Source organism: Panthera tigris, chromosome D1 (genome assembly GCF_018350195.1).
Source record: "Panthera tigris isolate Pti1 chromosome D1, P.tigris_Pti1_mat1.1, whole genome shotgun sequence".
NCBI classification, from domain to species: domain Eukaryota; kingdom Metazoa; phylum Chordata; class Mammalia; order Carnivora; family Felidae; genus Panthera; species Panthera tigris.
This window is the reverse complement of record NC_056669.1, coordinates 21,494,783-21,509,406: the sequence shown is the minus strand read 5'-3', so window position 1 is coordinate 21,509,406 and position 14,624 is coordinate 21,494,783. Positions and strand designations below refer to the sequence as shown.

The following is a 14,624-nucleotide window of genomic DNA, read 5'->3' as shown; positions in this document are numbered from 1 at the left end:
TTGTTGACAAAGAAATCAATTTCCAGGGTGCTTGGGTGGTTCAATAGGTTAAGTGTCGGACTTCAGCTCAGGTCATGATCTCCCACTCATGGGTTCGAGCCCTGCCTTGGGCTCTGTGCTGACAGCTTGGAGCCTGGAGCCTGCTTTGGATTCTGTGTCTCCCTCTCTTTCTGCCCCTCCCCCACTAACATTCTGTCTCTAAAAAATAAATACACATTAAAAAAACCAAAAAAAAAAAAAAAAAAGAAATCAATTTCCAAGTCGGTTGTAAAAATAACATGGGATAATGCATATTTAGAAAATTTTTTCAAGCACTCGGTTCCCATAAAAGTGAGTTGTCATTAGGTGTCTGGAATTTGTTCTTAGGTTTTCACTGGACGTGAGGCTGTAAGACAGTGGTTCTCAACATTGACTGTGTTCTGTAATCCCTTGGAGTATTTACAAAGTATTGATTCTTGGGCTCCACCCCCAGATGTTCAGATTTAATTGATCTGCGGTGCAGGGTGGGCATTGGCACATAATATAGGACAGAGTAAGTGCTCAGTAGCTATTATGATGATGATGTTCAGATTGTAATATCAAACCAGGCCCCATTATTTCCCTAGTGGCAAGGTACTCAAATTGTCAACACTTCCCTAAGAAGCATGGATCATCATTGCTGGATATGACACTTATAGCCATCCCATCTCTAAGATACATCTCTTAGGCTAAAAACCTTACATTTTCATTCTTTTTATTACTTCCTCATATAATTACTAACTTTTGTATAATGCTCTTTGAAGGTCAATCTCATTAACTCCTCAAATTTGGGGTATGAGGAGAAATGTGTTTCGAGTAGGATTTTTGTTTCTATTTTCCTACTGAGAAAACAGAAGTGCCAGACACTCAGTGAGTTTCTTGAAGCTTACTAAAAATTATCAGTGACTTAGAACTCAAACTCTTCTCTCCTGATCATGAGCTCATTTCCTTTAGCCCAGATGTGCAGGCTTTTACATCCACACACCTACAGTTCTAAGCAATGTTGTGGTTGAAAGTGCTTTACACTTGATGGCTTAGCTTGTGCATAGCCGATGAAAAAAGAGGAACGTTATATTATTTTTTCATTCTCTCTTAAATTCAAACTGTAAATGTTACCTCAAATCATACAGTTAGTAGATACAGAACTGGGCCTAAAACCCAGGACTTCTGACTACCATCTGTTTTGTTTCCACTAAACCGTCTTCTGATTTCTGTAGCTTATCTTTAGGTAGCACTTTATTATTATTTAGTAAACTTAATTTATTGAATCTTTGGAGATGCAGGATGGATTTCATTGGTAATTTCAGGTGCACTTAAAAAATTACAAAGGCAATACATATACATTGTAGAAAATCAGAAATACAAGTAAGGAAAAGTATAAACATCATATTCCCCCACTATTTAGAGACTAATACTGGCAGTGACTATCTTTCTAGATTTTTCTATGCATATATATATTTACATTGGGTATACACACACACACACACACACACACACACACACACATAAGGTTATTTATTTTGAGAGACTGTGAAAGAGAGTACACCTGTGCATACAGAGATACAGAGAAGGGGCAAAGAGAGAGAGAGGGTAGGAGGAGTGGAGAGAGAGAATCCCAAGCAGGCTCCTTGCTGATGGTGTGGAGCCCGATGCAGGGCTTGCACTCATGAACCTTGAGATCATGATCTGAACTGAAATCAAGAGTTGGATGCTTAATGGACTGAGCCACCCAGGCACCCTTAAATGTATTAAAAAACCATTTTGTAACTGCCTTATTAAATGTACTTTATAATGCATTGTGTCATTTGATTCTTATAATAATAATAACTCTGGCACTAACCGTATTTCCTTTTCTTAGATATAAGAGTCTTTAAATCCTTAGGATGTGAAGACACAAAAATCAGATTTGCATTGTAAACTTCACATGTTATGTTATTGGTGGTATGGCATTTAACTTCACAATAACTAGTCTGAGAAGTAGCTAAGTTTTTTCCATTTATTACGAAGGAGAAAACAAATTTCTTCTAGATAACAACAATAGATTTAAAAAATCTTATCTTTTCCCCTTGTACACAATTTTCACCTCTTAAAACAATAAGAAACATAGAAAATCCACCTTGAATACACCATTACCAGAAATCAATGTGTTCTACAAAGCAGTGTAGAGTAAATACCACTCAGTGTGGTGTGGACTGGAAAATCCTAGATAGAACTGATTTAAATTTAATTTTTTACTCCCATAATCATCTAATGATATGAAATAGGCAAACAAGATCCATATATTTGATATCAGTTACTACAATGATTACCTCTAGTTCTACCGGACCATAAGAGGCTTGGGCTTGCAGCCTATGAGAACTCAGCACATAAAGAAGAAAACGCTTAGAGATGAAGGTAAACAAATGCTTAGAAATAAAGCCTGAATTAGAAACAGGAACTCACTGAAGAAATATTTTTTTCATATAATTGTTTTAAATTTGTAATTAAATACCTGTGTTGAGAAAAAGACAACACAGTCTCCTGGAAATTTTAGGGGATGCCTTGGTTCCAATAGTTAGGAACTAAACATCAAGAAATGAGGGAGCTGTCCAGATTTGTATCTATTCCTAAATGTAGTCCAAGAGGACAGCAGGGTTATGAAAAATGGGTCACTGAGGGTCTGTTTATACAACACATGGGCAGAACCTCCTGGGATGCAGTCATTTCAGGCCCTGGAGTCTTTGCTGAAGGAGCAATTAGAGTCCGGCTTATGCCTGTGCTGGGAATCATGGTTTGTCTCCCAGGTGTGTTAATTTTCCTTTTATTTGGAGTCATTTTCAGCTTGGGAAACTTGGAGTCTAAGCATTCAAATTTGTATGGCTAAACACCCCATAATCACTACCACCACCTCCACCACCACCATGTCACTCATTACCATCAACATCCTCAGTTACTACCATTATGGCTACTACTCATCATTATTCTTCATTAGGCATACTCAATGCGGCTTAAAATGTTTATTTTATTTACTCATTTTTGGAGAGAGAGAGAGAGAATGATTAGGGGAGGGGCAGAGAAAGAGGGAGAGAGAGAATCCCAAGAAGGCTCCATGCTCAGGGTGGAGCCCAATGTTGGGCTCCATTCCACAACCATGAGATGATGACCTGAAGAAAAAGAAAATTTGAGCAGACCCATAACCTATAGAAATTGACTCAGTAATCAAAAATCCCTGAACAAACAAGAGTCCAGGGCTGGATGGCTTCCCAGGGGAATTCTATCAAACATTAAAGAAGGATTAAACTGTTCCAAAAAATAGAAAGGGATGGAAGACTTCAAAACTCATTCTATGAGTCCAGCATTAGCTTGATTCCAAAACCAGACAAAAATCCCAAGAAAAAAGGAGAATTATAGACCAATATCCCTGATGAACATTGATGCAAAAATTCTCAACAAGATACTAGGAAATTTAATTCAACAGTACATTAAAAGAATTATTCACTATGATCAAGCGGGATTTATTCCCGGGCTGCAGGGCTGGTTCAATATCTGCAAATCAATCTACGTGTTACACCACATTAATAAAAGAAAGGATAAGAACCATATGATTGTCTCAAAAAACACAGAAAAAACATTTGACAAAATACAGCATCCTTTCTTGATAAAAGCCCTCAAGACAGTAGGGATAGAAAGAACATACCTCAACACCATAATAGTCCATATACAAAAGAATCATTGCTAATAACATTCTCAATGGGAGAAAAAAAAACTGAGAGCTTTTCCTCTAAGATCAGGAACAGGACAGTGATGTCCACTCTTACCACTGTTGTTCAACATTGTACTGGAAGTTATAGCCTCAGCAAATGGACAACAAAAAGAAATAAAAGGCATGCAAATCGTCAAGGAAGAAGTCAAACGTTTGCTCTTTCCTGATGATATGATACTCTATGTGGAACACCCAAAAGACTCCACCAAAAAAACTGATAAAACTGATGCATGAATTCAACAAAGTCTCATGATATAAAATCAAGGTACAGAAATCTGTTGCATTTCTATATGCCGATAATGAACCAGCAGAAAGAGAAATCAAGGAATTGATCCCATTTACAAACAATAAGATTCCTAGGAATAAGCCTAACCAAACAGGTGGAAGTTCTGTACTCTGAAAACTGTAGAACACTTATGAAAGAAATTGAATACAACAAAAGAATTATCAGATATGACAAGATGTTCTGAACTCATACATTTCATTCTTCAGTCCAGGAATCAACCATCTCTCCAGGAAATGTGCTTTCTTTTAGTGGTGAAAATGTATTTCAAGACGAGTAATTAGATGCTAGAGAGGCTCATTGCTTCTGGGTTGATAATTGTTTCTAGGTCTTTTCAGAAAGAAGTAGGACATTTTTAAAAATGGCCAATAATTTCAGTGGGATATGTTTTGATATTAATATTTTTGGGAATTTCCTTAAGTGCGATGATTCTTTTCAATAGGTCACTTCAAATCTTTTCTCCTCCTCCTCCTCCTCCTCCTCCTCCTCCTCCTCCTCCTTCTCCTTCTTCCCCTTCTCCTCCTCCTCCTCCTCCTTCCTCTTCTTCTTCTTCTCCTACCTCTCCTTCCTTTTCTTCTTCTTCTTCTTCTTTTTCCTGACACTAGGAAAAGGCCCATGAATTGTAGTCTTTATTTTCTGTTCTGTCCCACAGTTTGGTTTTCTCCTTTGGAGCTCCTACTCTATGTAGATTTGATCTTCTTTGGCTGGTGCCTGTATTTGTTGCTTTCCCATAAATCCTCTTAATTTCTTTTCTCTCTGTCTCTTTTTTTGCCACCAACTTTTTCACCTTCTATTTCTCCTAAGGTATTATCTGTTGTGTTCATTTGCTCTTCAGTTACTTCTAATCAGTCATATTTCTTAAATTATTTTTCCTTTATTTCTAATAATTTCCCAAGTTCAATTGCCTAATTTATAAGCTTTTCTAATTCTGCCTTTTGTTGTTCTTTCATACCTGTATGTGTTTTAGTTCATTTTGAAATAATGTAATAGTGTTCATTTACTTAGAGTAATGGGCAATGGACTGTGTTCCCTTACCAACCCCCCCCCCCCCCCGCCCATTCATATGTTGAAGCCTTAACCCTCAATGTGACTGTATTCTGAGAAAGGCCCTAAAAGTAGGGGTAATACATGAGGCCAAAAGGTCCTAATCTGATAGGGCTGGTGCCATTCATAAGATAAGGAAGAGGCACCAGAGCCCATTCTTTCTTCCGTGTGAGGACCCACTGAAAGGGGGCAGTCTAATACAGGAAGAGAGTCCTCATCAGAGATCATGTTTGTAGGCTTCCTGAATTCCAGACTGTGGGAAAAAATACTTCCATTGCTTAAATGACCCATTCTGTGGTATTTTGTTATGGTTTCCCAAGCAGACTAATACAGTAAGTCTTTCTGGTTTGCTCCACATTTTCTGTCAAAAAAATTATTCTTTTTACTTATAATTTTATATGGAGTTTCATCTTGATTCTTTTCTACTGTTCATCTTTATATTAAATTAGTTTTTTTTCTAACTTAATGCCTGTAGAACTCCTTCTTCTGTTGCTTTTGTGAAGTGTTAAAAAATATGATGACTTACTGTCTGAAATCTCCTGGCTCTGTCCCCTTTCTACCTTTATCTAGATCTTTCTTTTGTCTTTATTTACCTTGTTCTGTTTAATTTGGGTTTTACTCCTATTCCTGCAGGGAGCTTTGGTTGCTTTATTTTGAGAGTTCATAGTGCACAGACTGTGGAAGCCCCTTCAGATCTTACTATAGAGTAATTAAAATTCATCCACTACTGGAGAATAAAAATCCCTTCCAGTTTTACATGTTATTTTCAAACTGGCCTTTTGAGAGTTATTTGGAATACTGATTAGTTGTTTTGGAGTTTCAGGTTTGTCAGATGTCCTGTTTCTTCCTTCTGTTTCTTCCTGCACAGATGCTGATACTAAGCAGATTTTAACCTCTTGGTGGTTTGTGCCCATCTGCTTGTGTTTGGAGGTAAAGGGGATAACATATCACTTATTTTTGTCATAGATGTTGTTAATGGAACTAAGCTTTGCTGTTTAGTTGTGCTGTTTTTTTATGGGGGTATCCAGGAATACTAAAAAAAACATGACACAGTCTTCCTCAAATTCTCTAAGATTCTTCACATGTTTTTTCATTATTTATATTAAGAAGACTAATCACTTGAAGAATATTTACTACATAAATAGGGTATATTCATTGAATATATCTATGAGAAAAATATATTCTTGGTATATGTCAAAGATGACATACTCAATAGGAACATTCATAAAAGTACATTCTTTAATGTTCTGAATATTCTGCAAGTATTATACACACACACACACACACACACACACACACACACATATATGTAATTTATTGTCAAATTGGTTTCCATACAACACCCAGTGCTCATCCCAACAGGTGCCCTCCTCAATGCCCATCACCCACTTTCCCGTCTCCCCCACACCCTCAGTTTGTTCTCAGTATTTAAGTGTTTCTTATGGTTTGCCTCCTTTCCTCTCTGTAACGTTCCTCCCCTTCCCCTCCCCCCTGGTCTTTTGTTAAGTTTCTCAGGATCCACATATGAGTGAAAACATATGGTATCTGTCTTTCTCTGCCTGACTTATTTCACTTGGCAAAACACTCTCCAGTTCCATCCATGTTGCTACAAATGGCCAGATTTCAATCTTTCTCATTGCCAAGTAGTATTCCATCATATATATAAACCATATCTTTATCCATTTGTCAGTTGATGGACATTTAGGCCCTTTTCATAATTTGGCTATTGTTGAAAGTGCTGCTATAAACATTGGGGGTACAAGTGCCTCTATGCATCAGCACTCCTGTATGCCTTGGGTAAATTCCCAGCAGTGCTATTGCTGGGTCATAGGGTAGATCTATTTTTAATTTTTTGAGGAACCTCCATATGCTTAAAGTATTCTTGAACACAGAGCATTAAAAATATTAGTACATAGTATTTACTGAGTGCTTATTATATCCCAGGCATATATTCTTATGAATATATTCTTCTTTTGTTTCTCTTGGTCTTTCCCTCTCTCTTCCTTTTAGGCTTTGGAAATCATGAAAAGCCAGTCAAGTGAAGGTAAACAATTACAAATTCTGGTTTTGGCTATGACAGATAACTTATATTGGATTGGCCATATTACCAAAAGCAATTAAAAAAAACTAGACAAAATATATTAAATAATTTTTTAAAGTAATATAATTACAGTAGGTAACTTTAGCACCTCACTTCCACCAGTGGATAGATCATCCACAGAAAATCAACAAAGGAATATTGGCTTTGAATGACACATTAGACTAGATGGACCTAATAGAACAATACAGAACATTCCATCCCTAAACAGCAGAATACACATTCTTTTCAAGGACACCTGGAACATCCTTCAGGATATATCACATGTTAGGGCAGAAAACAAGTTTCAGTAAATTAAAAAAGATTGAAATCATATCATGCACCTTTTCCAACCAAAACAATGTGAAACTAGAAATTGATCACAAGAAAAAATCTAGAAAGAACACAAATACATGAAGGCTGAACACCATGCTACCGACCAATGAATGGGTCAACCAAGAAACTGAAAAGGAAATAAAAAAACACATGAAGAAAAAGGAAAATGAAAACACAACATTCCAAAATCTTTGGGATGTAGCAAAAGTGGTTCTAAGAGGGGCATCTATAGTAATATAGGCCTACCCAAGGCACAAGAAAAATCTCAAATACACAACCCAACTTAGACCTAAAGGAGTTAGGAAAAGAGGAACAAAGCCCAAAGCTAGGAGAAAGAAGGAAATAATAAACATTAGAGTAGAAATAAATTACCACTACAGACCAAAAACAACAACAACAACAAAAAAAACAGAAAAGATAAATGAAACCAGGAGCAGGTTCTTTGAAAAGATCAACAAAAAATTGATAACTCTTTAACCAGATTCATCAAGAAAGAGAAAGAGGACACAAATAAAATCAGAAATGAGGGAAAAGAAAAAACAATTGATGCCACAGACATACAAAAGACTATAAGAGGTAATTATGAAAAGGTATACGCCAACAAGTGGGACAACTTAGAAGAAAATTTCTAGAAACATACAACCTTCCAAAACTGAATCAGGAGGAAATAGAAAATTTGAACAGGCTGATTAGTAGCAATAAAATTGAATCAGTAATCAAAACCTTCCAACAAATAAAAGTGCAGGGCCAGATGGCTCCACAGGTGAATTCTACCAAACATTCAATTAAGAATTAATACCTATTCTTCTTAAACTATGCCAAAAAAGTAGAAGACTAAAGAAGACTTCCAAATTGAGTCTATGAGGTCAGCATTACCCTGATACCAAACCCAGACAGAGATACTACAGAAAGAAGAAGAAGAAGAAGAAGAAGAAGAAGAAGAAGAAGAAGGAGGAGGAGGAGGAGGAGGAGGAGGAGGAGGAGGAGGAGGAGGAGGAAAGGGGAAAGGGAAGGGGAAGGAGAAGGAGAAGAAAACTATATACAGTTTTCTGTATGTAGTATCTACATACTAGATACAGGCAAGTATCTCTGATGAACATGGATCCAAAAATCCTAAACAAAATATTAGCAAACCAAATCCAACAGTACATTAAAAAACCACTCACCACAATCAAATGGGATTTATTTCAGGGATGCAAGGGGTGGTCCAATATTTGTAAATCAAACAATGTGGTACATCACATCAACAAAAGAAAGGATAAAAACAATATGATTATTTCATCTTTTATTTTAAAAAGTCAATTCTCCACAAAATACTAGCAAATTGAATCCAACAGTACATTAAAAGAATTATTTACCACGATCAAGTGGGATTTATTTATTCCTGGGCTGCAGCAGTGCTACAATATTCACCAATCAACATGATACACCACATTAATAAAAGAAAGGATAAGAACCATATGATACACTCAATAGATCAGAAAAGGCATTTGACAAAATACAGCATCCATTCTCCATAAAAGAGCTCAGCAAGGTAGGGATAGATGGAACGTAGCTCAACATCATAAAGGCCATATACTAAAGACCCATACCTAATACCATCCTCAATGGAGAAAAACTGAGAGGTTTTCCTCTATGTTCAGGAAGAAGACAGGGATGTCCACTCTCACCATTACTATTTGACATAGAACTGGAAGTCTTAGCCTCAGCAATCAGAGAACAAAAAGAAATAAAAGGCATCCAAATCAGCAATGAGGAAGTTAAGCTTTCACTATTTGCAGACGACATGAAACGCTATGTAAAAAACCTGAAAGACTTCACCGTGCTAGAACTAATACATGAATCCAGCAAAGTCTCAGGATGTAAAATTAATGTACAGTAATCTGTTGCATTTCTATACACTGATAATGAAGCAGCAGGAAGAGAAATCAAGGAATCAATCCCATTTAATATTGCACCCAAACCCATAAGATTCCTAGGAATAAGCCTAACCAAAGAGGTAAAAGATCTGTATTCTGAAAACTATAGAACACTTATGAAAGAAATTGAAGAGGACACAAAGAAATGGAGAAAAAGAAAACATTCCTATGCTCATGGATTGGAAGAATAAACATTGTTAAAACGTGTATACTACCCAAAGCAATCTACACATTCAATGCAATCACTATCAAAACAACATCGGGGCGCCTGGGTGGCGCAGTCGGTTAAGTGTCCGATTCAGCTCAGGTCACGATCTCGCGGTCCGTGAGTTCGAGCCCCACGTCAGGCTCTGGGCTGATGGCTCAGAGCCTGGAGCCTGCTTCCCATTCTGTGTCTCCTTCTCTCTCTGCCCCTCCCCCCTTCATGCTCTGTCTCTCTCTGTCTCAAAAATAAATAAACGTCAAACAACAACAACAACAACAACATCAGCATTTTTCACAGAGCTAGAACAAATAATTCTAAAATTTGTGTGCAATCACAAAATACCTTAAATAGCCAAAGCAATCCTGAAAAAGAAAAGCAAAGTTGGAGGCATCAAGATTCCAGACTTCAAGCTATGTTACAAAGCTATAGTCATTAAGACAGTATGGTACTGGCACAAAAACACACACATAGATCAATAGAACAGAGTAGAAAACCCAGAAATGGACCCACAACTATATGGTCAACTCATCTTCGACAAACCAGGAGAGAATATCCAATGGAAAAAAAAGACAAGTCTTTTCAACAAATGGTGTTGGGTCATATTTTCTTGCTTCTTTGTATTTCTAGTGATTTTTTTTTTGTTTTATTATGCTGGAATTATGAATATATTATAGAGACAGGGGATTATGTTACTCTTCTCTATAGATTGTTGCCTTTTGTTCTGGGATGCAGTTCCTAGTAGATCACCCTGATCCTGCTGAGACTTGGATTTAGCCTTTGTTATGATAGGTCTAGTTCAGCTTTGCCCTTAACCTGATGGTCTAGTCCTTATTCTTAGGGTATGGATTTCAGAGCTGTCATCTTAACGTCTGCTTTGTTCATCAAAGCATCTCCACTCTCACTAGGCCAGAATCGTAACAGCTCCCCAGTGCTGTGGATCCTCTGTGACATCTCTTCAGGTCCTAGTCTTCCAAGAGCTGCTGTGTCCTAGACATATAGAGTCTTGCCATGAACATACAAAATTTAGAATTCAGCTAAGAACTCAAGGGAGTCCTCTATGCATATGCCTGAGGGTCCTTTTCTTTGGCTTTTTCCTCTTCATGTCTTGCCCCACAGATTCCAGCTGTCCTAGCATCCCTGAACACTGATCTTTATTCCACTAGTAGAGGCTGCTGCTGTTTGCTTGGGCTCCATTTCACTAGGTTTGATTTGGAAACTGCCCTTAGAGAGAAAGGGTGAAAACGGTAGTTCATTTTCTTGCCTTTTCTTAAGAATTTCCTCCCTGAGCTGTCTGCTTCTCAAAGCTTTCAAATAGATGCTTTATACATTTTTTCCAGTCATATACTTGTTTATGGTTAGAGGGTGGTAGTGTGATATTAGCTACTACTTTACTTGTAAAATCTGAAGTCTGATAGCTTACTTTTAAAGGACTTGTTTTCTGCATTCCAGCCCAGCAGGAGGTCATATAGACCCCAAGGACCAGGAGAGACTGGAAACCTGGAGAGTTAAATTAGATCTGTGACCTTGGGCAAATGGCTTTACTTCTCGGGATCTCCTTAGTGTCACTGTATATAAGATGGGGGTAAATATTGGCTTTGTCCATCCATAAATTGCTGATTTGTAATAACCTGGAAAGATTAAAACATATAATTACTATACTCACACCCATACAGATTCTGATTCAGAAGGTCTGGGTGGCGAGCCCAGAATTTCTTTCTAATAAACACCCCAGGTAATTGTGGTGTTCATCCACATTCGGGAAATACTGAATTGATAATTTCCCAAGTGTCTTCAGGTCTAAAATCCTGTTAGTGTGTATGCTTGCTATTAAAGAATGGTACTTAGAGCTCTGAGAGATCAAGTCAAATGATAGACAACTTTTGTCAAGGTAGAAGCTTGTGTGGAGAGTAGAAGACAGAAAAAGACAAAAGCAAACTAAAGAGGAAGAACAATTTGCATGTTTGCCTATGTTGAGAATCTTAGCCTGTAGGATTCAATTTGAGAGTACCAAGAAGCTAGAAAGCCAATAGCGCTTCAAGAAAAGTGGGTGGAAGGCAGGGAGAATCAAAGGCACTTTTGACCAGTTAGTAACTTAGGAAAAGGCTGTTCTTGGCAGAGGTTAGGAGCATTTACCTGATAGAAATTATTTTGTTACAATTAATCTTATATTCCATGGGAAGACAGAGTAAGGGGATCAGAGAAATCTACCTTCCTGTTTGAGCTAGACATACTGCAATTCATTCCTAGAATGAATCAGAATATGAAGAAATGACTGAATGTTCTACCCTAATTTATGATAGCCTTTTGTGTTAATCTTTCCAAATTCTAAGCACTTCTTTTTATTAAAGTCGTAGCATATTTACTTGTTTCTTTCCAAGAGTTTGCCAGATCCAAGAAAATGAGGACCTTAGCTTCATGGATTTCAGTAGCTCTCGTCAGGAGGAAGTTTAGGCTACTGGTTACAAAATAGGTGCCTGGATTCCGTATTTGTATTGGACATTGGCAGCCAGAAGTCAGTAGAAGGGTTCAGTGTCAGGTATATTACTGGGCATTAAAAATAGTAATGATGATAACTTTTTTCCACAATGAATTTTCTTTTAATAGTACTGGATAAATGTCTGTGGAAATAATTGTCTCTAAAAGCCAAATCAACCAATATTAAGGGTATAAATAAACACTTCTTATTCCTTTGGGAAAATAATCTCTGAGGAAATGGTTTTGAGGGAGTCTTTGTCTTAATAATTAGGCCACTGAGATCTGTAATCCGAATAAAACTTATTTCCTGTTATTCTCTGGTCTGGAAAAGGCACATCTCCTTCCTTATAGTTATAGCTTCCAAATTAACAATTGGAAATCATGTTCTTCAGTGTAGAAATGGCTACAAGATAACTTAGGGTTTCTGATCCTTTAGATCAGATTGGAAGGGGAGGGCTCTTAGCTCAACCTACCATTGTCTATTCATTATGGTAATTTTCTATCGCAGGACAATTGTGGACAAGAAACAGTAGAGTATAGCATTACAGCTCTAAACTGAAGGAAGGTGAGTGACTTCCTAACCCTGTCAGTCATGTAACATAGTGGTTATGAGGGTACACCTGAGAGTCAGACTGCTAAAGTCCACCCTCTGGCCAAACCCCAGTATTTTGAGGACTTTGTTGTCTCATCTGCAAAATAGTGATAATAATATTGTCATACAGCTCTTAGTGTCTAGCACCTCATAGGAACCACTTAAGTAGGTGCTAGCTTTAAAAAATTATCATGAAACCTAAACCCACTTGAGCTAGGAGAGATTGTAAAAATGTGGCCTCACCTTCTTGATTTGACAGCAGTGACCCAGTGGTGGGGGTTCGAGGGGTCGCAGTGTCTTTTGACAGGACTGTCTTCAGGGAAGAGGCCCAGGGTTTAGCAAAGGAAGCACAGGCAGGAGATAGAAGGACATAGAAAATGGACTAACTTAAAGATCTAAAAGACATCTGTCTTATTTTTTAATGAATTGGGATATGAATAAATTACTGTTTTCTGTCTGGAGGCAAAGTTTAGACTCTAACTGTTCTCTCTGGAAGATAAAGTCACTTGGGCTGTAGGACAGATCCATAACAAACAGTAAAAGCCTTCCTACCATCTGTCTTAACGTTCAAATCTCTCTGTGGATTCCGTTCTTCAGAATGGGGGATGGATCCTGGGTGAGTGGTGGTATTTCTTTCTGTCTAACTGGTTCTCTTTTCTTTTCTCCAGATTGTCCTTGCTCCACTCATCCCCAAGAGGAAAATGGCAGCTAAGAACTCTTCTGTGACAGAGTTTATCCTTACAGGTTTAACAGACCAGCTGGAACTCCATATCCCTCTCTTCTTCCTGTTTCTAGGTTTCTACCTGGTCACTGTGCTGGGAAACCTGGCCTTGATAGCCCTGATTTGGTTGAATTCTTGCCTACACACCCCCATGTACTTTTTCCTCTTCAACCTCTCCTTAATAGATTTCTGCTACTCCACTACCATCACCCCCAAAATGCTGAAGAGTTTTGTCTCAAAGAAGAACATCATCTTGCATGCAGAGTGTATGACTCAACTCTTTTTCTTCTGCTTCTTTGTCATTTCTGAGTCCTTCCTCCTGTCAGTGATGGCATATGACCGCTATGTGGCCATCTGTAAACCATTGGTGTACATGGTCACCATGTCTCCTCAGGTCTGTCTATTCCTTTTGTTGGGTGTCTACGTGATGGGGCTTTCAGGGGCGATGGTCCATATGGGAAGCATAGCAAGTCTGACCTTCTGTGCTGACAACCTTCTCAATCATTTCATGTGTGACATCCTTCCTCTCCTCGAGCTGTCCTGCAACAGCACTTATGTAAATGAACTGGTGGTCTTCCTCCTTGTGGCCATTGACATTGGAATGCCCATTATCACCATCTTCATCTCTTATGCTCTGATTCTGTCCAGCATTCTGCACATTCACTCCACTGAGGGCAGGTCCAAAGCTTTCAGTACATGTAGCTCTCATATAATTGTGGTTTCTCTTTTCTTTGGTTCCGGGGCTTTCATGTATCTCAAACCACCTTCTATTTTGCCCCTTGACCAAGGGAAAGTGTCCTCTCTGTTCTATACCATTGTGGTGCCCATGTTAAACCCACTGATCTACAGTTTGAGGAACAAGGATGTCAAAGTTTCCCTGAGGAAAACCTTGGAAAGAAAAATATCTTCTTGAAAAAGTAGCATTTGAAGAAGATACAATGCTTTGTTTATTGGTGTGTGTGTTTTCCAAGAGAGATCCAAGTTCTAGTTTTTTCTCTTCTGTAAAAAAGAGAATTTTAAGTCTTTACGTTTCATGGATGTTTACTACATATCTATTTTCTGTATCCCGTGACCCATCTCGACTATTCCACGATTCTTTTAAGCATTTTTTCTACAATCATAAATCATTTAATCTGAAATGGGGCTTATAAACCATTTTTTCTGAGCTTATTTAACAGGCATTGGAGACTTAGACATTTTATATATGTTTTC

At 37.9% G+C, this 14,624-nt stretch overlaps 1 protein-coding gene across 1 annotated transcript; it reads left to right on the top strand.

Annotated features, from left to right (window-relative positions):
- The first annotated feature begins 12,637 nt into the window (after positions 1 to 12,637).
- LOC102955744 (olfactory receptor 8B12-like) lies at positions 12,638 to 14,325 on the top strand. The gene is made up of 2 exons (XM_007074086.2): positions 12,638 to 12,664; positions 13,360 to 14,325. The coding sequence occupies exon 2, from the start codon at positions 13,393 to 13,395 to the stop codon at positions 14,323 to 14,325; it is 933 nt and encodes a 310-aa protein (XP_007074148.1). The 5' UTR covers positions 12,638 to 12,664; positions 13,360 to 13,392.
- The last annotated feature ends 299 nt before the right edge of the window (positions 14,326 to 14,624 follow it).

Bases quoted from the DNA above. Each gene is read 5' to 3' on its own strand.
- LOC102955744 (XM_007074086.2), top strand. From the start codon at position 13,393: ATGGCAGCTAAGAACTCTTCTGTGACAGAGTTTATCCTTACAGGTTTA.